At 34.4% G+C, this 27,246-nt stretch overlaps 1 protein-coding gene across 3 annotated transcripts in view; it reads right to left on the bottom strand.

The window, feature by feature from the left end:
• The window catches only part of DPP6 (dipeptidyl peptidase like 6), a 1,012,545-nt gene that overhangs the window by 48,422 nt on the left and 936,877 nt on the right, over nucleotides 1-27,246 (bottom strand). For all 3 annotated transcript variants that reach the window (XR_007947662.1, XM_051961469.1, XM_051961470.1), the window contains exon 17: nucleotides 18,353-18,400. Coding sequence is in view for 2 of the 3 variants with exons in the window: in XM_051961469.1 (XP_051817429.1) it covers nucleotides 18,353-18,400 (48 nt within the window). In the remaining variant the exon portion in view is untranslated. The remainder of the gene's footprint in view (nucleotides 1-18,352; nucleotides 18,401-27,246) is intronic.

Raw genomic sequence — 27,246 nt, forward strand, 5'->3', positions numbered from 1 at the left:
CAAGAACAATTATGTTGTAAGAAATGATGAAAGAGTGGGATTTAGAGAAATGAGGGAAGAATTATTCCAACTGAAGCAGAGTGAAGTGAGCAGAACCTGAGAACAATTTATATCATGATAACAACATTGTAAAGAAGATCTTTGAAAGAAAGAACTATGATAATTGATTCTAACTATGACTCTAGAAAGATGTTACTTACCTTTTGACAGAAGTGATGTTTTTGAAGTGCAGAATAAGACATATGTTTTCAGACATTGCTGACATATGATTTGTTTTGTGTGTCAAATAAACATTGACACAAGAGTGGGATTAAAAATTATAAAGCTGATTTTCTTGTGCAGCATGACAAATATGGAAATATGTTTTTAAAAAACTGTATATGTATAACCTATGTTGGATTGCTTGCTATCTATGGGAAGAAGAAAAATTTGAAACATGAAACATGAGAAAAATGAAACATTGAAAAATTTGCAAAGGTAAATGTTGATAACTATCTTTGCATGTATTAGGAAAAATAAAAAGCTATTAAAATAAAAATAAAGAATTAAAGGGTATTATATTTAAAACAATAGTTAAAGTGATACAAAAAACATAGAAATGAATATTACTTTAGTATTTAGTTGCACAAAAGAAGTTCAGAGGGAGATGAATAAAAAGGATGACTTCAAAACTGTTGAATTTATCATATGCTTAAAAACACAAGCTGTATAAGATAGAAATTCATAGTTTAATATATCTTCTATTATCCATTTGTAAAAATGTTAATGTAGGGCTTGTCAGATTAAAAAATTGAAAATTAAAATTAAAACATGAAGGAACTGGACTAGATTGCCTGTGAGTTCCTTCTAGCGCTAGATTTATGATCCTACAATCTCTTAGTTTTCTTGATAGCTCTAAAATCTTAGCCTAAGTTTTGATATGACAAGCATAACAGGGGTATACCCATAGTGTTTATAATAATCCTAATAAGGACCTGACTTAAGTGTATTTTTCATGACTATATATTTTTATGTTGCTGGCAGGCCTTTTTTGGAATGAATACAACACAAAAACACTAAATGTAGTTCTTGAAGGTAAAATTCTACACCGAAGGCATACTTTTGTTTAGGTTCCTTATTAAGTCAGGTCGGCCTGGAGTGAATGAGAATACAGCCATGTCTTCAAAACATCACCACTACCAATTACAGCATTCCATAAATCTGACTTTACGTGGGTACGCACAGGGTTATAATTGCTCACTAGCTATTCAACATGGCCTTGAATAGTTGACTCGTCTCTATTGAAATCCTCCCCTTCACAAGAAGCACTAAAAGCAACAGACTATTAAATGTAGTTAAATATTAGGCTTCTCATTTAATGAGTGCCCACACAACTGGTTTTATCAGCAGAGAGCGGGCTGTCACACAGGGGAGTTTAGTTAAGCCACTTTATTTGTCCCCATAATTGCATCCAAAGAGGGCAGGAGCAAAGCTGAGGAAATAAGAAAAGATTGGTATATTCCCTGAACAGCTCTTCTTTTGGCTTTTAGGACCATGGGGACTTCCAGTCTGCATCAGACAAATGACTATTCCTTAATTAAATGTGAGCCCCCTCTAATATTTGATGCAATTAGCCATTATCAGATTTGGGCACAGTGAGAATGCAGAGACAAATGTCTGCTAAAGGGAAATGCCTTCATCTCGGGCAACCAATGTGTCCTAGGTAACTTGGATCATTAAATGTATCAAGGCATGCTTCATAATTATTCCTATCAATCAAAGGGAGAAAGGGGAATGGGGTACTAGAAGGAGAAACAGATAAGGAGTCAGAACTGAATTTGAATTCTCTACTACTTACTGTCTATGGTAGCTTAACTACTCTCTGTCTCATTTTCCTCATCGATAACATGAACAAGATTGGATGTCAATAAGGACTTGCTGATTTAATGGCCAGGGATGTATATATACACACACACACACACACACACACATACACACACACGTGTTTACAATAGGGAAGGTCCACAGTATGTTCAATATGATATTTAATTTTTTTCTTCTTTGAAGAGAGAATAATGGTTCAAATGTACCAAAGTCCAATGTAACCCTTGTAAAAAGACTAACCAGGACTTAGAACAAATAAGGGATCAACATTTAATTCTTAAGAAGAGATAGTGTAGTACTTATGGTTTCTTTACATTTGACAAAAAGCCTTTGATTACTCTTTATTTTATGCTTTAAAAATCAAATGCTAGTACATCCTGATAACACCTTCTGCTAAGTTTATAAAATGTGGTACAGAATACCAGACTCCAGATGTATTCTGACTAGGGCAGAATATAATAGAAAAATCATTCTCATTCTGGATGGAATGATTCTATTACTGTAGTTTAAGAGGAACTTTTTCACATTATCATTAATACTAACTACTGCTACTGCTGCTGTAGCTATTACTACTATGCCTTTACCGCAGCATACTATTGACTCATGTTGAGTTTATAGTCCTCCTGATGCTTTGTTTCCCTATCCAAACTATTATTTGGACATATTCCCTTCATCCTGCTCTTGCTGATAAATTAAATCTAAATCTACATTTATTTTTATTAGTCTATGTAGTTAACATAATCTCTTCTAAACTTCAGAAATCCTAGGTCATCACTGGTTTGCTGAATCTCTCTTAAATGACCTATAAACATATCACACTTAACACATTTGAAACCAAACTGATATTCTCTCCCTCTCCAAACCCATTCCTATTGCAAATATCCTTATTCTTACTGAGGGCACCACTTTTCTTCTGTCATTCAGGTTTGCCATTTGGGAGTCAACCTTGACTTCCATCCCTCTTCTTCAATTCCCTTTGAATCTTTATGACTATACTTCTACAATATTTTTTACATCCATTTCTTTCTATCACTTACCAAGTCATATCCTTAGTTGTGCACCTTTACCTCTCATCTGAACTACTGTAATGACCTCCTAAGTGGCCTTATTATTTCCAGTCTGTCCCAAATTTAATTCAATCTCTACACAGCTACCAAATGAGTATTCATGGAGAGAGAGATCTGATCATGTCATCTTTCTTCTCAAAAACCTTTAGTTTTTGAGTTATTGCCCACTGTCTCTAGGATGAAATATTAATTCTTCACTATGACTTTTAAGGCCCTCTGCAATCTGACTGCATTCTACCTTTCCCGCCTTATTTCAACCCATTCCTTTTCACACACTCAATGTCTCAGACAACCTGGACTACTATCCTTGAACTCCATATGAAGGTATGAACCTTCATCCATTCATCTGTTCCATTCCCCATGACTGGTATATATTTTCTCTTTCCTTCTCCCTCTTATAATCTTTGATTTCTTCAGGTCTCAGCTTAAGTAATACCTCCTCCATGCAGCCTTCTCTGGTCTTAGTTGTTAGTACTTGATTCATTCTCAAATCACCTGATACTTTATATATTTGTGTATGTATTGATTCCCTTGGGAAACTGTTCGTTGGGGCCAGTTTTGTTTTGGTATCCTTAGTATCATTAGTAGCTATCGTAGTACTTTGGATACAATAGGTATTTAATGAATATTTATTGAATTAAACCTAATTAAATTTAACTTTTATTAGATTTGATATATTATTCTAGACTCTTAAGACCCTTAGGAATCCAGATTCTGTCATTCAACATATGAACCATGTTTTTTTTTTTTTAATCTATTTCTAACACAGAAGAGAACATTCTTACACTTGCTCCATTTCTTTTTATTATACTTTGGGTCAACTTTGAGCTTTCTGAGGTCATAGTGTATGACTGGGATCTTTCAAACAACTGTATAATTTTATAAATGTGATCCATCCTACTCTTTTCCTCGTTTACCCTTGCCCAGCTTTTTCTCTATTTGTAGTGCTTAGATAGCTAAGGTATAAATACTGAAAGATATATTAACTCAGGGAGCTTCCCATCCAACTTGATGTCACAATAGAGGCAATATAAGGCAAGTTAGTACAATTGTCATTATTTTCTTTTCAGAGATCAATAATTCAGTTAACAAGCAATAACAGAGTGCCTACCATGTGACAGGCATAGTGTTAAGCACTGGCAAAAGATAATGCAAAGACAAAGGCAAAAGACAGCCTTTGCCCTGAAGGAAGGCTTAGAGATGTTAAATATTTTGCCTGGAGTCATAATTAACAGTAAAGTTAAGACTCAATCCTAATTCTTCTAATTCCAAGTTTAGCATCCCATCCACTCTGCTAGGGAGACTATATTTCTTGTTGTGGACAAAAAAAGGTAAGTAGGCAAAATAATAATGAATAAGCTTCCAGGAGATGCTCTGTCATGAAACACATATTATCTTATAACTCAGAGGTCCTCTCTGTTTTCTATTAGAAGAGGGAGGTAGTGTATTACAGATCAGATGATAATGAAATCTCATTCATACATTGGTATTCATATTTCCATTCTTTCACATTCCTTTATATTTACATTACAGACAGCAATACACAAACAGCAGGCTTGTTGATTTTCTGTCCTGATACCTACGTGGGTTGAATACATAGGCATTTCATGATTATACTTTAGTCTCAACCATAATTACATTCTTAAGGAACCAGCTTTTAAATTATTCAGCATCACATCTGTGGATACCCTGTAGGCTCTGTTTATAGATAAGATTTTCTAAAGGGAGGAAATATATACATATATATCATATATAATATATGTATATATGTATATATTTCACTATTATATATTTATTTATATATAACAGAATATTCTTAGAGTTGCTTTGGAAGAGAGAAGGGATGTATGAATAGAAGAAAGGAAGAAAAGAATTTAAAAAGTGATTTCAAATATGTAGAACTGAAATTATAAGATAAAGTGATTGGTCTTCATATTGAAGATTTTTCTCCATTCATAATCTCTATTGATACAGAAATCCCTTATATTGCACTTTATCCTGTCAAATCTCCTTTGGCTACTGAATACAATTCAAACTCTACAGACCATCATTCAAGGTCCTCTAAAATGTGGGAGTGAAATTCTCTCCAGACTCATTCTCACTATTTTCTTATATAAATTCTCTGTTCTCGTTAGTTGGGTTATATATTCTCACCTTATTATGTCCTCATTTCTTCTTCTCCATCTGTCTGAGTCCTACCTATACTATTAAATTTAACCACAGTCTTATCTTCTATGCGAAGCCTTCCTCTATTTCTACAAACCTCAGAACTAAAAGAATCATAGATAAGATAGGACCTCTGAGGTAATCTAATCCCATTCATACTTGCAACTAGTATCTATGATTTGCTGTCTTGTATGGTTAGGTACCTTGCCTACATAGTCATCTCTTCAATTAGAAAGTAACTTTCTGAATGTGCAAAATGCTCAGATTTAAGAGATATCTTCACTCCAAATGTAAATATGGACCATTTATTCCTGACTTGTGGTAGAGTCTTCCAAGCTAGTATTGGTCTGAGCAGCCACAGACATATTGCCTTGATTCCAATATAGTGATATCATATTGGGGTCTCTTTCAGATGATGGACAACAACCAGCCACCATTACCTCCTTGGGAGAAGGAACTCTGTCTTATACTTCTTTGTATCATTTCTAGTATTAATTATAGTCCTTTGCAAAGAGTAGTCTCTCAGTACATATATGTGAGTATGTATATACATATACATATATATTAAATTACTAATTGATCCTCAAAATTTTTGATTCCTTTGGTTCTGAGGTGATTTTTTTTCTGGTTTAGGCAAAAGGTTGGGTCAGTGGGTGTAATACTGGACCCTTGGTTTAATAACATTTTCAGGAGGAGAGTAAGCTCTGGAATGAATCAGTCAATATTGAGATTTTTCTAGTTTCCTCTTCTACCCAACCCTGCCTTGCATACACTGCAGTACAAAAGCATGTGGGAGAATACACCTACTACTTTCTTGAAACTGGCATATCAGAGGTCATCAATGACTTTCTAATCACTAAGTTTTTTATTCAGCCCTCATCTTCCTTGATTTCTCTTATGCAGTTAACAGTTGGACTATTCCCTATTATAGGAAATTCTTACTCCCTAGTATATAGAGACACTTCCTGATCCCTTGGTTCTACTATCTTTTTAACCATTTATTTTCCTGGATTCCTATTTTTCCATCCTTTCAGATTCCCCAACATCCTCTTCTCTTTTCTCTTCTCAGCTTAAGACGTGATCTTTGTTTCTGCAGCTTCAATTTGTATCTCTACAGATGATTCTCAGATTTTAGTTTTCTTCCTCTGGGTCCATACTTATGTTATTCAAATAGAATTATGTCCTCAGTCCATCTCTCCCTACTTAATTTCCTTTTATCTTCTAAAGATCAAATTAGCACTACTCTAGAGAGATAAGAAAACCTTAATAAATTAGGACCTGTTGCTTTGCCTGGAAATGAATTTTCCCGTTTACATTCCTTCTCATTCCCTTTATATGTGTTCCTTTACCCTTTTCCAGATTGCCTACAGAAAAAGTGAGGCTGGTGACTTTGCACTGCTTCCCCTTCCCCTTAAATGCAATTCACTTGCAAATTACAGAATCAGCAAGAACAGACTCTGAGTAGAATAGCTCTCCTGGGGACCTAACTAGAACAGGTCAATTGGCAATGCAATGAGTTCTGTCTCTCTCACTCTCCTTTCTTCCCTTCCTTCCTTCCTTCCTCCCTTTCTTCCTTCCTTCTTTCCTTCCTTCCTTCCTTCCTTCCTTCCTTCCTTCCTTCCTTCCTTCCTTCCTTCCTTCCTTCCTTCCTTCCTTCCTTCCTTCCTTCCTTCCTTCTTCCTTCCTTCCTTCCTTCTTCCTTCCTTCCTTCCTTCCTTCCTTCCTTCCTTCCTTCCTTCCTTCCCTTCCTTCCTTCCCTTCCTTCCCTTCCTTCCTTCCTTCTTTCCTTCCTTCCTTCCCTTCCTTCTCTTCCTTCCTTCCTTCCTTTCTTTCCTTCCTTCCTTCCTTCCTTCCTTCCTTCCTTCCTTCCTTCCTTCCCTTCCTTCCTTCCCTTCCTTCTCTTCCTTCCCTTCCTTCCTTCCTTCCTTCCCTTCCTTCTCTTCCTTCCTTCCTTCCTTCCTTCCTTCCTTCCTTCCTTCCTTCCTTCCTTCCTTCTTCCTTCCTTCTTCCTTCCTTCTTCCTTCCTTCTTCCTTCCTTCTTCCTTCTTTCCTTCCTTCCTTCCTTCCTTCCTTCCTTCCTTCCTTCCTTCCTTTCTTCCTTCCTTCCTTCTTTCCTTCCTTCCTTGCTCCCTTCCTCCTTCCCTCTTTCCCTCCCTCCCTCCCTCCCTCCCAAATACATATCTGTATGTAATGGGGGGATAGTCAGTAGATAGCATAGTGGATATAATGCTGAGCCTGAAGTCAGGGAGAGCCATATTCCTGTGTTCAAATCTGGCTTTAGAAATATACTAGCTATGTAACCCTGGGGAAGCCACTTAACTACTATCTGCTTGTTTCCTCATTTATAAAGTGAACTGGAGAAGGAAATGGCAAACTGCTGCAGTATTTCTGCCAAGAAAACTCCAAATAGGGTCATAAAGAGTTGGACATGAATGAAACAAATGAACAACAACAACAATGTATGTATTCCATGTAGTCCCAAAAAATCCAGGAAAGGATATGGTTACTCCCTGCTAGAGAAACATTTGTTTGATTAATTGACAATGGGTTAAGTAGCCCTTTCTGAAATCAGAGAATCATAGAATGCTAAACCTAAAAGAGACATTATCTAGTCCAACACCCTCATTCTACAGATGAACTAACTCAGGCCCATAACAGGGAAAGTGCTGTTATTGGTCTCCTGACTCCTAGGTCAGAGTTCTTTTCATTATTTAACATGCAATGATGGGGCAGAGGCAACTTGAAAATATTTCTTTAAGTTTGGGTATAAGCAGTGAAGTGCTGTGGTGAGTTGAGCACCAGACTGGAGTGAGGAAGACCTGAATTTAAATGCAGGTTCAGATACCTACCAGCTTTGCCCTGACCTTGGGCAAATTACTTCTGTTTGCCTCGGTTTACTCATCTGTAAAATGGTATGATAAAAGCAGCTGCTTCCCATGGCTATAATGAGGATATATTATAAGTATAATTATAAACAATAAGTAATTGTGAAAGTAATTGTAAAGTGCTTAGCACATATTACTATAAAAATGTTAACTTCTGTACCTCTTTCCTTCCTTCTCTTCCTCCTCCCCTTCCTTCTTCTTATGCTTTTGACTGAAAGTGGGGGGGGGCGTGGAAGAGAGAAGGGACAGTTTTATCTCATAGGCAGAGCAATTTGCCTATTTAATATGATATCTTAGGTCTTACTCCAAAAAGACTTTTCTTGCCTTTGGAATGATGTGTGAAAACTTTTTAATAAGAGCTAAAACTTTCTATTCAATGATGAGGCATGAGGGTTAAATTGAAAATATCTCTGAGAGTTGGGATATAATGGGTTACATTCATACAATCCTATTGTATGGTGTAAGAGTTTGTGATTAGCATTTTCTGACATCAACTTTTGATAAGGGAAGCAGGGAAAGGCACAATGAATAAGGGAAATACAACCTCTACTCTGACATTTACAGCCTTTCATAATTCAATTCTAGCATCCACATTACTTCACCTGCATATCTATTCTATAGCCAAACCAGCCTTCTTGCTCTTCCATTTATACAAGAACCCATCTCCCACCTCTGTGCCTTTCCACTGGCTGTCCCTCAAACCTTTAATTAATGATTTATTTCTCATATCTGTCTGTTGGAACCCTTAGCTCCCTCTAAGTGTCAGCTCAAATGCCACTTTTAAAAACACCTTTTCTGATTTCCCTAGTTGTTAGTGTCTCACTGAAATTAACATTGTATTTAATTGTGTTTATCTAATCTGGGTTCATGTTGTATCCTTAAGGAGAATGTAAGCTCCTTGAGTGAAGTCTGCATCTCCAGTGCCCAGCACAGTGCCTGGCATGTGGCAGGCACTTAACAAATGCTCGCTTGATTAAATTAAGTTTAATTGAATTGCAAGAGGCTTGGGGAGAAGAGGTGAATATATGGAGGAAGAGAAGGCTCAGAAAATGGCAGCCGAGACATCATAATGTCCTATCAACCCTGAGCCCCAGAATGGAAACTTCCACACCTGCTGTATCTTCTTTGTTCCCATGCCCTTCTGCTGAAAATCTCTATCCCACATTTGCCTGTTTGTCCAAAATGCTGTAGGCTCTGATCTAATGAAGCCAGGTGCTAAGGAGGACTCTATGGCTTGGGGTTTTTTCAGAGTTCTGAGTAGAAAAGAACAGCAGGATGGGTCTAAACTTCTAGACAAAAGTAAATATGATTGCAGTGATGATCCTTCAACCATTTGCTTCTGGGATGTGCCTGGAATTTGTCCAGTGGTTTCTGCAATGATGAAAGGGCTCAACAAGTCTAAGGCACCAGGCAAGGGTTTTGTGCTTTCCCAGAAATCCCACCCTGACAATGCTTTTGTTGTCTTGGTTCACTCTACATGAGTCCCTATCAAGGCAGTGCCCGAGTCTTTCAGCAGGTGCTGTGATGCTCCTTTGATGGGACCACACTGTGCCCTGGGCAGGATGAATGACAGCTCTGAGTGGGGAGTTCAGGGACAATAGGTCATCTGACATGCATTCAGCACTCTTCACCCCAAGAGATCATCCCTTTGACAGACATCATAAATACAGTGAATATTCCTCTTGGTCTGGGACATGTCTCAGGATGACATAGGATGGAGGGCACAGTTCAATAAGCACAATGATAGGACAAAACAGATTGGAATGGCGACTATATTGGTCAGGAGAGGGCTTTTCTTTTCCTCCATATTTGGCATGTATAAAACCTGACTGTGTTCTACAGTCGGCATTATTTTTCAGTGTATGTCCCTGTATGGGGTGTCATGGCCAAACAATCAATCAAAAGACAGCCTTTTCCCTAAGACAGAGGCCCATCTTTTTTTTTTTTTTTTTTTTTTTTAAAACACCAACATTCTTCTCATGATGCTGTAAGGTTTCAATACATATAGAAAACTATAGTCTCTGAAGAGTTAAAGCTGAGAATCACTAAGCACTATGGAGAGTGTTGAATATGAACAGGCTGTAACATATTATAAGACAAAGAATTAATTTGGAAGTAGAAAGGTGGTAGGGTGGATAATACTGGACTTTGGAGAGAGGGCTACATTCAAATCCTGCCTCTTATACTTACCTATGTGACTATGGGCAAGTCACAACCTTTTTTTTTTCTTAATTTCTTCATCTATAAAATGGGGATAATATCCCTTACGTTATATAGGTCTTTTTTATAGTCTCATTATTTCATCTTTTTAAACATTTATTTTCATATTTTACAGTGCATCATTTTAGTTTTTAGAAGATGCCCTTTTCCACTTTTGTGGTATCTGGAATAACATATGTCCATCCCTAATTTTCTGGAACTCTTATTTTCTATAATTTTTCAAAAATTATTGATAGTGGTGCTTTAATCACCTCTGTAAATTTACTCTGTGCCCACTGTCTAATTTGTAAGATTATCAAATCATAGATCTAGAGCTGGAAGCACTTTAGAAATATTTGAGTCCAACCCCCTCCTTTTACAGATCAGGAAATAGAGATTAAGTAACTTCCCCAGAGTGATACAAGTAATAAATTTCTGAGACAGGATTTGTACTTAGGAATTTCTTACTCCAAGTCCAATAGCCTATCCACTAAAGCAATGGTATCAAAATCAAATAAAAATGGATCCCAATGGATTTCATTTTGACTTAGAAAATCACAACATTATCTATGTTGTATTCCACTTTTAATTATTTTATTAAACATTTACCAAATAACCTGGTTTGGTTAACTCTGAAATTTTATGGATCACTTGTGCCAATGAATTGTGAATTTAACCCCTATGCCTAACAACATGCTGCTTCTCAAAGCAAAATATACACAGCACCTAATATTTTCAAATAGTAACCTACCCCATTATTAATAACGTCTAAACCTTCTTAGCTTCAGAGATTAAATGAGATTGGATGAATTTAGGATAGTATGGCATATGACTATGAAACTTAAATTTGTTTAAGAGATTAATTGCTATTTTACTACTTCTTCACTTATTATTGTCTTCAATATTTTCTTTAAGATGTTTAATTTATTTTTTCTAGTCTGAATGTCATCCTTGCCAGAGAAGATAGAGCAGGAATTGAATAGTTTTTTCAGTATTATCTTCATATTCAGTTAGCCACTATTTATGTCATTATTCCTCTTGTGGAATTATAACTTGTAGCCAGTAAACTATATAATGAGATCACCCATGGAATACTTATATCAATGCCCACCAAACTGTCTCAAGCATACCCATGATTCAGAAGGTGTTGTCAAGGATGCATCTGTTGCTGATCTGGAACACTGAGTCACAGTTGATTAATTGTCTGAGGTACTCTGAGCCTCAGATCTCAGGCAAAAGTGTTGATTGATGACTACTTGTTAGCTCCCTTTTGAATCAAGGTTTCTTAATCTTTTTTGTATTTTGGACTTCTCTGGCAGCCTGGTAAAGCCTATAGATCTCTTCTCTGAATAATGTTTTTAAGTGTTATAAAATAAAACATACAGAGTTACAAAGGAAACTAATTATATTGAAATCTACCCATCCATCTATGTATTTCTCTATCTATCTAAAAAACTGAATTATAGACAATAAATTTAAAATTCCTGCTTCCTATTGTATTGTCTGAGGAATGGCTGACAAGGGTCAGACATCAGGAATGATACTAGTTGAAAGGTATTTTTAAAAAGCTATTCCATTATCTAAGAACCAAATATGAAAAAAATATTGACCTGGAAATCAGGAGAAATGGGTTCTATCCCTGGTCCTCCCAAATGAGTGCCTTTGGGAAAATCATTGAACTTTTTTGTGGATTTCTTTTCTTTTATTCTAAAAATGATCGAGTTGGATGAAAGCATCTCTCAGTTGTCTTCTAGTGTGCTAGTATAAAAAGCCTGTAGTCTTATCAACAAGGCAACCTTTCACTCCACTCTTACTTATATTCTTATTTTTTTCTTCTGTCGGTGAAATAGTTTAACATTTGCTGCTCTCTATGAAAATGCTTATCATAGATTATCAGGAGCCTGTTCTGGCATTTACCCAAGCATCAATCTGGTCCTGAGTCCATGGTTTTGTTATTATGAGAAGGGAAGGAGGGCTTGTTTTCTTTGTCTTTAGCTCTGCCAGGGCTTCACTGTGAGACTGTAGAAAACTGGTCCAGTTTTTTTTAGCAGATTAGATTGCCAAAATCCCTTTTGGTCAACCTGCTACAGCTGCAGTAGTCTCATTCACTTTGTTGTCAAAGCCCAGTTCAAAGTACTATATCTCAGTGAAACCTTTTCAGATCTGCTCAACAAGAGAGATCCATCTGTCCTCTGAGCTAACTCAAGACAATGCTTATAGCTTTTAGGACTCTTATTTAAAATTAATCAAGCCCTGCTTAGTGAACTCACAGAAAATTTTTTTCTGATTAGTTAAGTTTTGAATTTTTACTTAAATTGTGTTTGTGTGTGCCCTGCCTCTGCAAGTAAATTATAGATTCCTTGATGGTAGAGACAGACACTTCTGGGTCCTCAAACCACTCTGCCTTGCTACATCTTCTAAGGAGAGTTAATTTAATAGGAATGAGAATGAGAGGAGATGACCATTTCATTTGTTTTTTTAAAAGCTGGTTGACTGATTCTTGCTTGGCTCAAGGTAAATGCTCTTTTTATGACTATAGTTAAACTACAGAGGTGTAAGATGATGCAGAAGTTAAATTTTATAGTGTTTTAGGAAGATCAAGATTAATAAGGAAGGCTAGAAGGAAAAAGAAAAGGAGTTTATGCTAAACACTTTACAAATATTTCATTAGGTCCTCACAACAATTCTGAAAAGTAGGTGCTATTATTATCCTCATTTTACAGTTGAAGTCACACAGCTAATTTTTTTTAGTCACAGCTAATAAGTTTTCAGCTAGATTGAAACTCGGATCTCCTGACTCCAAGCCCAGATCTTTACCCATTGTGTTATTTTGTTGTAAAGCAACGATAAGGAAGTACTTGGAACATTGAATAAATTCATTTTTTCTAAGTGCAGATAAACTGCATCCTGGGAATGTAGATGTGACTTAGAACCAGTGTCATTAATCTCTGATGGGCCATCTGGATGGGAAACAGCTGCTATGAACATCTGTAAGAATCATTAATTAACTGAGATAGTGATTTTGGTCTCATAATATTAGGCCAAAGAATTTTGGATCTGAAGGGACCTAGAAGTTTATTTTAAACAACCCCATCATTTTAAAGATGAAAAAATGAAGTCAAGGAAGGTTTGATGACATAATACTCTTATTATGGGCCCCATAATTAGGGCCCCAAACCTAGTTCCCTTAAACTATTATTCAGGTTGTTTTTTACTTTTTAAACTACACTGCACATTTATCAGACAGAATAAATTTCTGGAGGGCCTTCTTGCTCCTGACTCTGAGTCCACACAATGCTTTTCAAAGGGGTAAGATAAGGTAGATGCTCTTCTCTGAAAACATCTTGCTAAAATTTCACAACTGTTTGGATTCTATCTGTGCTTATGCCATAGAACTCCAAATATCAGCAATTTGACAAACTTCAAATTTTCTCATTTCTTCTTTTACTCTCTTCAATTCAAGGTACTGTTTTAAGATGACACTGTATTCTAGTTTTATAGCCTACTTTTGTTTATCCTTCCTATTTTGTGAAGAAAGAAAAGTTGGCCTTTAATGCCTCTTTGCCAGAAGGTTTTTATCTCCTTTTTGGTATCCTCAAATAACATTGATCTCTTCCCTGCCCCAGATTTTGCTACAGGAATGCACTCAGCCTACCATTCTTCAGCAAACCTCAGTGCTCTAGGATTTTCTATTCCCTTCTCTTTTCTCCAATCTTTACTTTTCCTATCTCCTGTTCCTTTCACTATTTTACTCAAAGAAAGCTTCTTTTATACTAACTCAGACCAAGTGATCCGTAGCTGACTATAATTTAATATTTTATCAACTCTGAGGGGCATATGTACATATATGTATACATGTAAATATATACATATATGTATACAGAGGTATGTTTGCACACACACACATACCAGGGGATGGCTATAGATGGATAATGAATCTTTAATGGTGGAAACAGGACCCTTCATCAGGCAAGAGAAGAGATAGTTGGGGTCTGGGAGGAAAATTTTCTTGGAAGCCCAAAACTCATATTCTGCCTCATTTGTAAAACTATCTTAAACATCATAGTGTGCCATGGAAATGAATAGAATAAGACAGAAAAGAAGAGAAAGGCAAGAACATAGACTCAGAAGATATGGGTTAGAATCCTCATGTCAATATATACAGTATTACCTTGGACAAACTCTCCTTCAGTCTGATTAAAGCATTCCAATGCCTATTTCAATGAATACTAAATAAAATAATATGGGTGGTAATGAACACAGTGTTGAAAGAGTTCACTCATCTCACTAAATCTCAGATTCCTTAGTGGGGATATTATTCCTAATGAATTAATAAGAATATCACAGAATTTCAGAGTTGGGATATCAGAAGCCAGCTAATGTCTAACCTCCCCTTAAATAAGAATACAATCCATATTATACCACACAAGTAGTATTCCACTCTTTGTGGAAGGATTTCCAGTGATAAAGGGGGAACCATTATGTAATGACCACAGTGCCTAGAAGGGTATGTCTGAGCTATAGGGCTGCTCTGACAAACCTTATTGTTTCTCCTGAGGAGAAGGGGCAGAACAGATGTAGGATAAAAATGACAACAATAATATTAATAATTTCTATGCTTATTATAATGAATGAAATTATTATAATAATTATAATGTATTATAATGATTTAAAATATTTATGTTATGATATATAATGAATTGCAAATTATTGTAATGGATTAAATAATTATAGTGACATTTATATAGCATTTTAAAGTTCGCATAGTACTTTACATGTTATTTTCATGTAGTCAGCTAGATGGTGCTGAATAATCTTGATCAAATGAAATAAAATATAAAATGTTTCACGAAACTTAAAGTGCTAAAAATATCATTATCATCAATATCATCATCATCATTTAAACTGATCTTACAAACAACTTTGTGAAGAAAGTACTATTATTATCATCTCCATTTTACAGATGAAGAAACTGAGACAGAGAGATTGAGAGGGTAAGTCCAGAGTTACATATCTAGTAAGTGTCGGGGTCAGGATTTGAACTCCTCTAATCTTTCTGACTCTAAATCCAATGCTCTAAAGCAGCTAGGTGTCACAGTGGATAGAGTGATGGGTCTATATTCAAGAAAACTCATCTTCTTGAATTCCGATCTGGCCTTGGACACTTAATAGTTGTGTGACATTAGGCAAGTCACTTAACCCTTTTTGTCTCAGTTTTCTCAACTGTAAAATGAGCTGAAGAAAGAAATGAATATATTTGTCAATGTAGTTATAGATATCATTTTGGATAAAATTTTCTATATTTTCTAGTAATACTTTACTAATATGTAATCCCAATCCAGTTTGCAAATCATGACATGAATTTTCAGAAAACCTTCTAGGAGAGGAAACTAGTCTTGCCTGACTGTTTTTGCTGGAGGGAAACCAGGTGAAAGGATAACTTAATTAGATGACAAAACACTCAAGAGATATTTTGACTCTTTAAGATATTGATTATCTTTTTTAATTAATGACTTTTCTGGTCCACTGAAAAGTACCCTTAGCATCAGAGTTCTTAATCTGAGATCCATAAGGATCTCTGGATAGACTAAAGGGGATCTATGAACTTAAATAGAAAAAAAATGCATCATTATTTTAATTAATCTTTAACTAAAATCTGTCATTTCTTTTAATGATTTTAAAGCATTATTTTGAGAAATATTCCATAGGTTTTACCAGATGGTCAAAGAGTTAGTTTTAAGGTTACAAAAAATGGTTAACAACTCCTGATCTAAAGTTTTGAAAGGCTAACTTGGTAACTCATAAAAGGAGCCCTTATTTCTTCTCCTCAGGTCTAGTATGTGAAAAAGAGACTGATAAATCAGATTTTCATCACCCAAATGTACCTAGTAAAACTATTTAATGTGAATGTGTAGGCTGAGAGTAGCAGAAAAATGTTTTTTAAGAACTCTAAAGGGTTTTGTATTTTTATTGGGCCATATATTTTGTAGACAAAAATCTCATAAAAATAAGTTAATTATTTATGTCCTTTTGAATATGAGCAAATACACAAATTAATTATTAACATATATAAAATGTGTCATACTTGAGGGCTCTGCATGGTATTTCTGTTTTTAGACAAAGACTATTGAAACAAGCTCACTCTAAGGATGAATGTCTTATTAATATTTTTCAAGAAGGTATGCTGTTATAGACAAAGTTGTGTATTATCAACTGAAATTGACCCCATTATTTGCCTTTCCCTGACTCTTCCTCACTTAAATATCATCTTCTACTTCTTAAAAAAAATTCTACATTTGATGCCTCTATTTTCTCATACTCTTCTTAACCTCTCTCAATCTTGTTTACATCTTTACAGCTTTATCAAAATCACTTAGAGTTCACCAATCAATTTCTAGTGGTCAAATCAAATGATTTAAAAAAAATCCTCATCTTCCCTGGCCTTTCTAGTTATGAACACTGATAACCCTCTATTCTTGGATTCTTTCTGAAACCACACTTGGTTTTTCTTGTTCTTCCCTTACTTCTTTTCCATTCTCTTTACTGTTTTTCAACCTTCCATCTACCCAGACATGTTTTCCAACATTCCCTTTTTGTATAGCTATCTATTTACACTGTGAATAGATAAAACAATATTGCTTCTCAATTTCTAAAATGTCTAAAAACAATCTAACATAATTGAAAGTTTCTTTGTTTCAATTCTTCATCTGTGTGGTTAAAAAACATACAGTAACAAATATCTTTTATGATCTATATCTTTCCTCTTTGTTACTCTGTACATATCCAATCCCCATCTCTATTGTTGTGGTGTTAGCAGGGCTGATTTAGGCAAAGTAGTTAGTCAAATATATGAAATGGTTTGAGGGATATTGCAAATATGCCTGTCAACCCCAGAGTTTACCACTGGTGTCACATTTGACAGAGTTCTCATTAAGTCATTGTATTCTTAGCATAAATTTATTCTGTTACCAAAAGCCAGCCACCTCATAAGGTCTAAAGGAATGGTAGGAAAGGACAAGTTTTAATAGGAATTAAGGGTAAACAGCAGGACCAGATTTGCATGAATAGAAGACAGGAGTTGTAGAAGTGTGAGGACAAATAAACTATATTATATATATAGTAGGTTGCCTCTGAAAGTGGATCTGAGATTTTGAGTTGCAAATAAATGTTTGTCACTAATTATGCTTGGAGCAGGGCAGCTAAGTGGTGCAAGTGGATAGAATGACAAGACTGGAGTAAACCTTAGTTCAAATGTTTTCAGGCACTTAGGAGCTGTGTGAATTCAAGCAAGTCACTTAATCCTGTTCGCCTTGGTTTCCTCATCTGTAAGGTGAGCTGGAGAAGGAAATGGCAAACCACCCCAGTACCTTGCCAAGCAAACCCCAAAAGGGGCCACAAAGAATTGGGCACAACCAAACCGACTAGACAACAACAAAAGGATCTAAGTGTGGTTGACCTTGTGACACAAGTTTAGAAAAGTCATTTGACATTTTTCAGAAACTGGAGCAGCTTGTAGCTAAGTCCAATAAACAAGATCTTTTCAACAGACTACATAGGGGACAACAAGCAGAGAAAACTATCCAGATAAGAGAATGCTCTAATCTCTATGCTTTGCCATAAAGAATTCTAATTTGGCTCTTATGCTATCTCTTCTGTCAACTCTTTGGGAAAACCAACTAGGAGATTCTGGGCTTTTTAATCCCCCCATTTATTTACTGCTTGTGTGAAACTCTCAGTTCAAGTCTCTCTTCTAAAATATATTGGCTGGGTGGTCCTGGACAAATAATTTAATGTCTTGTTTTAAGCAACTCTTTAAAATTGTAAAGATCTGCATAGATAGAAAGAATTTTTTCATGTAGGAGTTGCCAAGATTTATGAAATAAGTTCATGAAATGTCAATTATTATCTCATTGATGTGGACATTCTCTCCAAGATTAGAGATTATATAACCTATCTAACCCTATCAAGCTATGGGCCTGATTTACTCAGAATTGAATGATATCTTGTTTTACCACCAACTGACCAATTAGAGTTCCTTTCTAGCAGTAGGGAGTATGGTTCTGGACCTGATGTTCCACCTTAGAACAGAACAATGTGAAATGAGGCAAGCTATTTTGCTTGTTATTCTCCTTAGAAATCACCAAGATTTAACAAGAAATATAAAGTACTCACTTTTTTTGTCAGTTGTATTGTGAACAGTCACCATGGGTACTCTGGGACCTGGATTGAAGATAAGAAAGTGGGGAAAAAAACAACAGAAATAAAACATTTAGTTGAGACAAAAATATAAATTTTCTTTCTTTCTTAGAAAATTGCAAAACATCAGATATTAGAGAATTCCATGTAATATCAAAGAAATAACTCATTTGACAATAAACATAACATTGATGGCAATAGTAAGTATCTGGGACAAATGGGATTGCCATGGTCTATGTTAATTGGTTGTTAAATTTACAGCTTTCAAATTTGAAAATGATTTAATTAGAAAAACACAATTAAAATAATTTGTTCTTATATTATCCCTAGTAACATAAAAATGTCATTTCACAAAGAATTTACATTTTGCTTGTGCCTTGAAACACACAAATTTGCACTTGGCATCCAAACAAACATTCCATTTGGTTCAAGAAGATCTATAAAGTCAGAAAAATTGAAAGAATGTTGCCCAGTAAACATGCATATTACATTTTCAGTGCAGTAGTCATAAAAGTTTTTAAACTCCTTTTAGTATTTTTCTTGCAATTTGAGAATGTTCCCACCAGATGGTAACAGGTACCCTGATTTGGATGATTTAAACTACAAAGAATTTACTTTACCAAAAAGTTCATATCACAAACATATAATTTCCATGCACTGTTTATTTGAACAGCATGCATTTATTAGAAAAGAAAAGTATAAACAATATTACAAAATAGGGGCAGTTAGATGATGTAGTGGATAGAGTTCAAATCTGACCTCAAACTTAATACTTTATAGCTGTGTAATTCTAACCAAGTCACTTAACCCCAAATGCCTAAGCAAAAAAACTCCAACAAAACATTATAAAATAATACATTTAAATATGATACTTATATGGTAAGCTTTCACTTTCTAATCCTGTTTTAACTACTAACACAAAATAAGATTAGGTAAGAATACTCCTTTTTAAGTAATTCCTCCCCCTTTTGTTCTTGTTTACTTATTTAAAATTTAAATGCAAAATAGAAAAAAGAAAAAAAAAACAGAAAAAGAAGAAAAGCAGAAGGATTCAAAATATGATTGATTCAAAATGTGATGGAGGATTCAAAATATGAGACAATAAGTTTCTATTTCAAGAAAGTCTATATAATAAATGCTATGCATTATGTTCAGAGCTATGCATACTTTTTTTGCTTCCTTATAGATTAACTAATTCTTTTTTAACTTTAAATTTTTATCTCTTTCTTTCGTTTTTACATTCTCTTTATTTTTGAATGTTCCTCCTTTTCTCCTACTCAATGAAACATCCCTTGTAAGAAAAGAAAGAGAAGTTGACAGCATAAAATATTTGGGAATCTATCTACCAAAGGAAAGTCAGGAATTATATGAGCAAAATTACAAAAAAACTTTCCACACAAATAAAGTCAGACTTAAATAATTGGAAAAATATTAAGTGCTCTTGGATAGGCCGAGCGAATATAATAAAGATGACCATACTCCCTAAACTAATCTATTTATTTAGTGCTATACCAATCAGACTTCCAAGAAAATATTTTAATGATATAGAAAAAATAACAACAAAATTCATATGGAACAATAAAAAGTCGAGAATCTCAAGGGAATTAATGAAAAAAAATCAAATGAAGGTGGCCTAGCTGTACCTGATCTAAAATTATATTATAAAGCAGCAGTCACCAAAACCATTTGGTATTGGCTAAGAAATAGATTAGTTGATCAATGGAATAGGTTAGGTTCACAAGACAGAATAATCAACTATAGCAATCTAGTGTTTGACAAACCCAAAGATCCTAACTTTTGGGATAAGAATTCATTATTTGATAAAAACTGCTGGGATAACTGGAAATTAGTATGGCAGAAATTAGGCATGGACCCACACTTAATACCATATACCAAGATAAGATCAAAATGGGTCCATGATCTAGGCATAAAGAATGAGATTATAAATAAATTAGAGGAACATAGGATAGTTTATCTCTCAGACTTGTGGAGGAGAAAGAAATTTGTCACCAAAGATGAACTAGAGACCATTACTGATCACAAAATAGAAAATTTTGATTATATCAAATTAAAAAGTTTTTGTACAAGCAAAACTAATGCAAACAAGATTAGAAGGGAAGCAACAAAGTGGGAAAACATCTTCACAGTTAAAGGTTCTGATAAAGGTCTCATTTCCAAAATATATAGAGAATTGACTCTAATTTTTAAGAAATCAAGCCATTCTCCAATCGATAAATGGTCAAAGGATATGAACAGACAATTTTCAGATGATGAAATTGAAACTATTACCACTCATATGAGTGTTCCAAATCACTATTGATCAGAGAAATGCAAATTAAGACAACTCTGAGATACCACTACATACCTGTCAGATTGGCTAAGATGACAGGAAAAAATAATGATGAATGTTGGAGGGGATTTGGGAAAACTGGGACATTGATGCACTGTTGGTGGAGTTGTGAACGAATCCAACCATTCTGGAGAGCAATCTGGAATTATGCCCAAAAAGTTATCAAACTGTTTATACCTTTTGATCCAGCAGTGTTACTTCTGGGCTTATATCCCAAAGAGATACTAAAGAAGGGAAAAGGACCTGTATGTGCCAAAATGCTTGTCGCAGCCCTGTTTGTAGTGGCTAGAAACTGGAAATGGAATGGATGCTCATCAATTGGAGAATGGCTGGGCAAATTGTGGTATATGAATGTTATGGAATATTATTGTTCTGTAAGAAATGACGAGTAGGATGAATACAGAGAGGCTTGGAGAGACTTACATGAACTGATGCTAAGTGAAATGAGCAGAACCAGGAGATCATTATATACTTCAACAACGATACTGTATGAGGATGTATTCTGATGGAAGTGGATTTCTTTGACAAAGAGACCTAACTCCATTTCAATTGATAAATGATGGACAGAAGCAGCTACACCCAAAGAAAGAACACTGGGAAATGAATGTAAACTATTTGCATTTTTGTTTTTCTTCCCAGGTTTTTTTTTACCTTCTGAATCCAATTCTCCCTGTGCAACAAGAGAACTATTCGGTTCTGCAAACATATATTGTATCTAGGATATACTGCAACATATTTAACATATATAGGACTGCTTGCTATCTAGGGGAGGGGGTAGAAGGAGGGAGGGGAAAAATTGGAACAGAAGCGAGTGCAAGGGATAATGTTGTAAAAAAATTACCCCGGCATGGGTTCTGTCAATAAAAAGATATTATAAAATTAAAAAAAAAAAAAGAAAAGAAAGAGAAAATAATAGTTCGGCAAAATCAACACATGAATTAAGTCTGATAGTGTATATATGTATACAAAAATACATATATTCATATAAATACATAGATGTATGTATATGTGTGTATATATCAACATGAATGTTGGACTAAAAATCTAGAAAACTAGAAATCTCCTTGAGTATTCTTTCACTCTCAAATTCTGTGACACTATGAAAAATGTTTGCTAATCCCTTTCATGCCCTAGTAGTTCTCGATCCTGTGTCATATTTATTATACTTCTTTATTCCCCTTTTAGTATAAGAGCCTGTGAGGTAGAGAGTATGCTTGACATGAATGGAGAAGGGGGAGGTATTTTTGGTAAAGGCAGTGATAGGAGAGCCAAAACAGAACATTATTTTAAAGTAAGAGTTATAGAGAAATTCAGTAGGCAACCAATCCAGAGGATTAAACTGAGTTATTTGGAAGTGGTGGTGGCAGTAGCAATGGCAGTGGTGGTGATGCTGGCAGCAATAGCAGCAGCTGCTAACATTTATATGGTGCTGTGCTAAGTATTTTGCAATTATTATCTCATTTAAGCTTCACAGAAACTTTAGAGACTAGGTGCTATTATTCCTCCCTTGCCTCATTTTACAGTTGAGGAAACTGAGGCGGCATTTAGACAACTTGCCAAGGGTCATAGGGCTAATAAGTGTCTGAAACTGCATTTGGAATCAGGTCTTTCTGACTCTGGATCTAGTGCTCTATTCATTGTAGCACCTAATGCTTCTAAAGAGAGTCTAAGACTTCATATCATTGAGGGCTTCATGAAATAAAGTAAGAACTATGGGAAGGAGAAGCATAAGCCCTAATTACCCTGGCATGGATTCTGTCAATACAAAGTTATTATTAAATAAAATTAAAAAAAAAAGCATAAGCCCTTAGGAAATGGTCGCTTCTTTGATATATATGATATATATATATATATATATATATATATATATATATATATATATGAATGTCTTCCCTGGCTAAATTGTACAATTTTTTTCATATGCACACAGACACACACACATATATAATATATTTATATCTTATATATTTTCTTATATATTTATTCCATTAAGGCCAAGTGCCCTTTTCAACTTCACCTTTACTAGTGCTATTGTCATTCCCTCAAATAGTAATTGTGTAATAGTGTAGTAGATTTCAAATGTGGTGACTATGGTTGCCTATGAATAAAGATCATTATAAAATGCAAGAAAATAAGAAAGATCACAAAATGAAAATTTCTGGCCAAACCTATTTCTCCCTTTCCCCTAACTTAAAAAATTGTAAGAAATGTGTCAAGTAAGGTAATAGAACAATAATCAGTGATAGGAAAGAAATCAACACTGGATAATCCCCAGAACCCCCCCCCCCCCAACAATCTGTAAATAAAAATAGCAAAAAGATGCATTACTGATTCCTTGCTCCCCTCATCCTAATCTTTATTTGTGGATTCTATATGACAGGGATTCCAGTAGCTACTAAATTACAAAAGAATTTGAAATTAATAGCAAGGTATAATGGGAAATCAACAAGGGTTAAAAAAAAATCCCCAAAATAGGTTAAAAAAAATACAGAAGAGAGACTGAGAACAATTAAGTAAAAAAAAAAAAAATCCCAATACAATGAATAAATACTATGGGATAAGAAAATTCCAAGATAAAAGCTTAATAGGGGGAGTTATTCTCAACCCAAGAATATAAAATGAAATGGACATAAAAACTCTGAAAGTGATTGAATGGCATAACAAAAGAAATAAAAGAAAAAATGGGGAATGGATTAGTTTCAAAACAGAATTTATAAAAATAAAATTCACAAAAACCCTGAAAAAATAGAGGGAATAGAAGTAAAAAAATTAAGTGATACAAGAGATAATACAGCAAAGTCAAAAGACAGAATGTAGAAGAATATCTTCTAGAAGTATTGAAATGAGAGGGAAAGTATAGATTGATAGAATATCTAGATCATTACCAGGGTGAAACCTTAGATATGTCAACCTAGGAATGCTATTGCCAAGCTCTAGAGTAAAGAAAAATTTTCAAGCAATTAGGAGACAGACAAATCACATACTAAAAAACATCAGTTAGAATGTTGTTTGACCATGCACTAATTAAAAGAAAAGAAAGAAGCCTGGAATATGATGTATCAAAAGACTACAGAAAATGACTTGCTTTCAACTTGTAACTTATTTTGTAAAATTTAAAATAACAACTTAAAAAAAGTCTTCAAAAACAAGACTATATTCTTAGTATTCTAAAGATTTCCACTGGCAAAACCTAAGCTGCACAGAATCTTTCAAAGACAAACACAATGAAGAAACAAAACAAAACAAAAAAACAAACTTTAAGTAAGAGAAATAAATTTGAGCAACTTTAAAAGCCTAAATGATGATGAAAGTTTATATCCTGAAAGAGAAAAAGAGGGAATTATCTCTTTAGAAATTTACTATCTCTGAGTCAGTGGGCCAATGAAGAGATACAAGCTATGAGACTGGAAGTTCAAAAAAAAAAAAACCAACCAAATACAAAATGGGGATAATAATAGCATCTACTTAATAAGATTACTTTGAGAATTAAATGAAATAATATTTATAAGGTTCTTTGTAAACCTAAAAGCAATAGATAGTATTATTATTTTAGTTTCATTTACAAAACATTAATATATACTTCTGTTCCTCTAATAGTCTCAATTTGCTGATTCTTAAAAATATCACACATTAAGATTACTAAGAATTAAAGTGATGTTTCTAGATGATTTATGATTTTCTAGCACTCCCTGCTACCTTTACTATCAGTTTGCAATCATCACTTCTGAGGCAGACAAGATTAAAGATTATTTTGCATTTGTGTCTATTTTGTGGGTCATTGTAGGAAAAAACTCCTCATCGCCTGGGGACTAGCATTTGGATGATGAATTTCTCTATATTTTAAATAGCTAGGGTTGATATGCAAGTAGTGATAGAACATAGCAGAATTTTTACTTCATTCATACAGCCTTTAATGAAAGGGGCAGCAAGGATGATTTTCCTTTTGTCTTTGTATTTCTGTTGCTTAGCACAGTGCCTTGCACACAGTAGGTGCTCAATAATTTTTTAATTAAAAAAATCTGAAGTAACCTATATGACATTAGGTTGTTTTATGCATCATTAATAAAAGAAAATCTTTTTCAAAGGTTCTGATAAAGGCCTCATTTCTAAAATATATAGAGAATTGACTCTAATTTATAAGAAATCAAGCCATTCTCCAATTGATAAATGGTCAAAGGATATGAACAGACAATTCTCAGATGAAGAAATTGAAACTATTTCTAGCCATATGAAAATATGCTCCAAATCATTATTAATCAGATAAATGCAAATTAAGACAACTCTGAGATACCACTACATACCTGTCAGATTGGCTAGAATGACAGGGAAAGATAATGTGGAATGTTGGAGGGGATGTGGGAAAACAGGAACACTGATACATTGTTGGTGGAATTGTGAACAAATCCAGCCATTCTGGAGAGCAATTTGGAACTATGCTCAAAAAGTTATCAAACTGTGCATACCCTTTGATCCAGCAGTGTTTCTACTGGGCTTATACCCCAAAGAGATACTAAAGAAGGGAAAGGGACCTGTATGTGCTAAAATGTTTGTGGCAGCCCTGTTTGTAATGGCTAGAAGCTGGAAAATGAATGGATGCCCATCAATTGGAGAATGGTTGAGTAAATTGTGGTATATGAATGTTATGGAATATTATTGTTCTGTAAGAAATGACCAGCAGGATGAATACAGAGAGGATTGGCAAGACTTACATGAACTGATGCTAAGTGAAATGAGCAGAACCAGGAGATCATTATATACCTCAACAACGATACTGTATGTAGATGTATTCTGATAGAAGTGGATCTCTTCGATAAAGAGATCTAACTCAGTTTCAATTGATCAAGGATGGACAGAAGCAGCTACACCCAAAGAAAGAATACTGGGAAATGAATGTAAACTGCTTTGCATTTTTGTTTTTCTTCCCGGGTTATTTATAACTTCTGAATCCAATTCTCCCTGTGCAACAAGAGAACTGTTCGATTCTGCACACATATACTGTATCTAGGATATACTGTAACCTATTTAACATGTATAGGACTGCTTGCCATCTGGGGAAGGGGGTGGAGGGAGGGAGAGGAAAAATCAGAACAGAAGTTAGTGCAAGGGATAATGTTGTAAAAAATTAACGTGGCATGGGTTCTGTCAATAAAGTTATTAAATTTTTAAAAATCTAGTTCATCTTTGGTTTTACTCCCAATTTGTTAAACTAGAGAGGTTTTTATTATATTAACTATTTCAGAATGCTTTCATCAAGTTAGAAAATGGAAAATGATGATTTTAATATAGAATTCCATTTTTTTTTTGGTTGTGGTAGGAAAGGGGACAAAAAAGCACAAAAGCATTAAGATTCTTTTCTAGCATCAGTCATTAAAAAAAAAAAAAACCAGGTCAATTGGAATTAAATATAAATGCTGAAATTGATTACTTATAATCCTGGGAATGGCAATATCATTCAAAGACATTTTTATTTTATTATTCAGGAAAATAGTATACTCTCAGTATATTAAAAGAGATATATGTTGCATGAGTCTATGGATAGATGGATTGATTGGCTGGCCTTATTTTAATTTTCTGTTAATCAATGGGATTTTTTCTTTCTTTTTTGACAGTTACTAAACTGGGAGATTAGAGGCAGGGTATATATATAACTTACCTAAATTTTATTGAAGATTTTGAAAAAAAATTAAAACAAACCAAAAAGGAAAATAATTTGAGAATATCTGGTATACACTTTGACCAATCTCCTATTACATTTATATTTTCAATTCTATACAATTCACATTATGTTTGACTTGGTTACCTGGAAGTTGTCCTAAGATTCCTAAACATCAAAGAAAAATTCAGTTCTGTTTGATAAACTCCTTAAGGCTGGGAGGGAACACAGGTATTTCCAAATTAAAAGTAGAAACAAAAAGAAATTTCTAAATAATCTTCTGTTTACCCCCAAATAATACTGAATTTACTGTTCTCTGATTATTCTATTTAATTAAACCTGTAATTCCAAAATTCTGCCCAGTGATAGTAGCCTTTAAAAATCTTAAACCATAAACAGAACACTTTTTATATGATCTGAACAATTTACCAAATACCTTACAGTTGTAAAGGAAATGCAGATCTTAATAATGGTTTATTCAAACACAAATATGTGCACTGCACTGATTAGGTTTAATTGATTGCATATATATGTATATATTTACTCAGTACATAGTTATCCAAAGCAATTCTTCTTTTGATTTATACTTACATATAATCTGCATAGCCTGACTATACATGCATGTATGTATATGCATCTGCATACATATGTGTGTTACAGCTAATGTTCTTTAATTGGAAGAATGAATTCTACACACATCTATCACTTGGGGAAAGACTGAACAAATTGAAGAACATGAATGTCTTATAATTTTTTCCCTATGTCATAAGAAATGAAAAATATGATGAATGCTGAGAAAACTGGGAAGACTTAGATAAACAAATATAGAGTGAAATGAGCAGAACCAAAAAAACCCCAACATGATTT

This window comes from Antechinus flavipes, chromosome 5, assembly GCF_016432865.1.
Source record: "Antechinus flavipes isolate AdamAnt ecotype Samford, QLD, Australia chromosome 5, AdamAnt_v2, whole genome shotgun sequence".
In the NCBI taxonomy this organism is placed as follows: domain Eukaryota; kingdom Metazoa; phylum Chordata; class Mammalia; order Dasyuromorphia; family Dasyuridae; genus Antechinus; species Antechinus flavipes.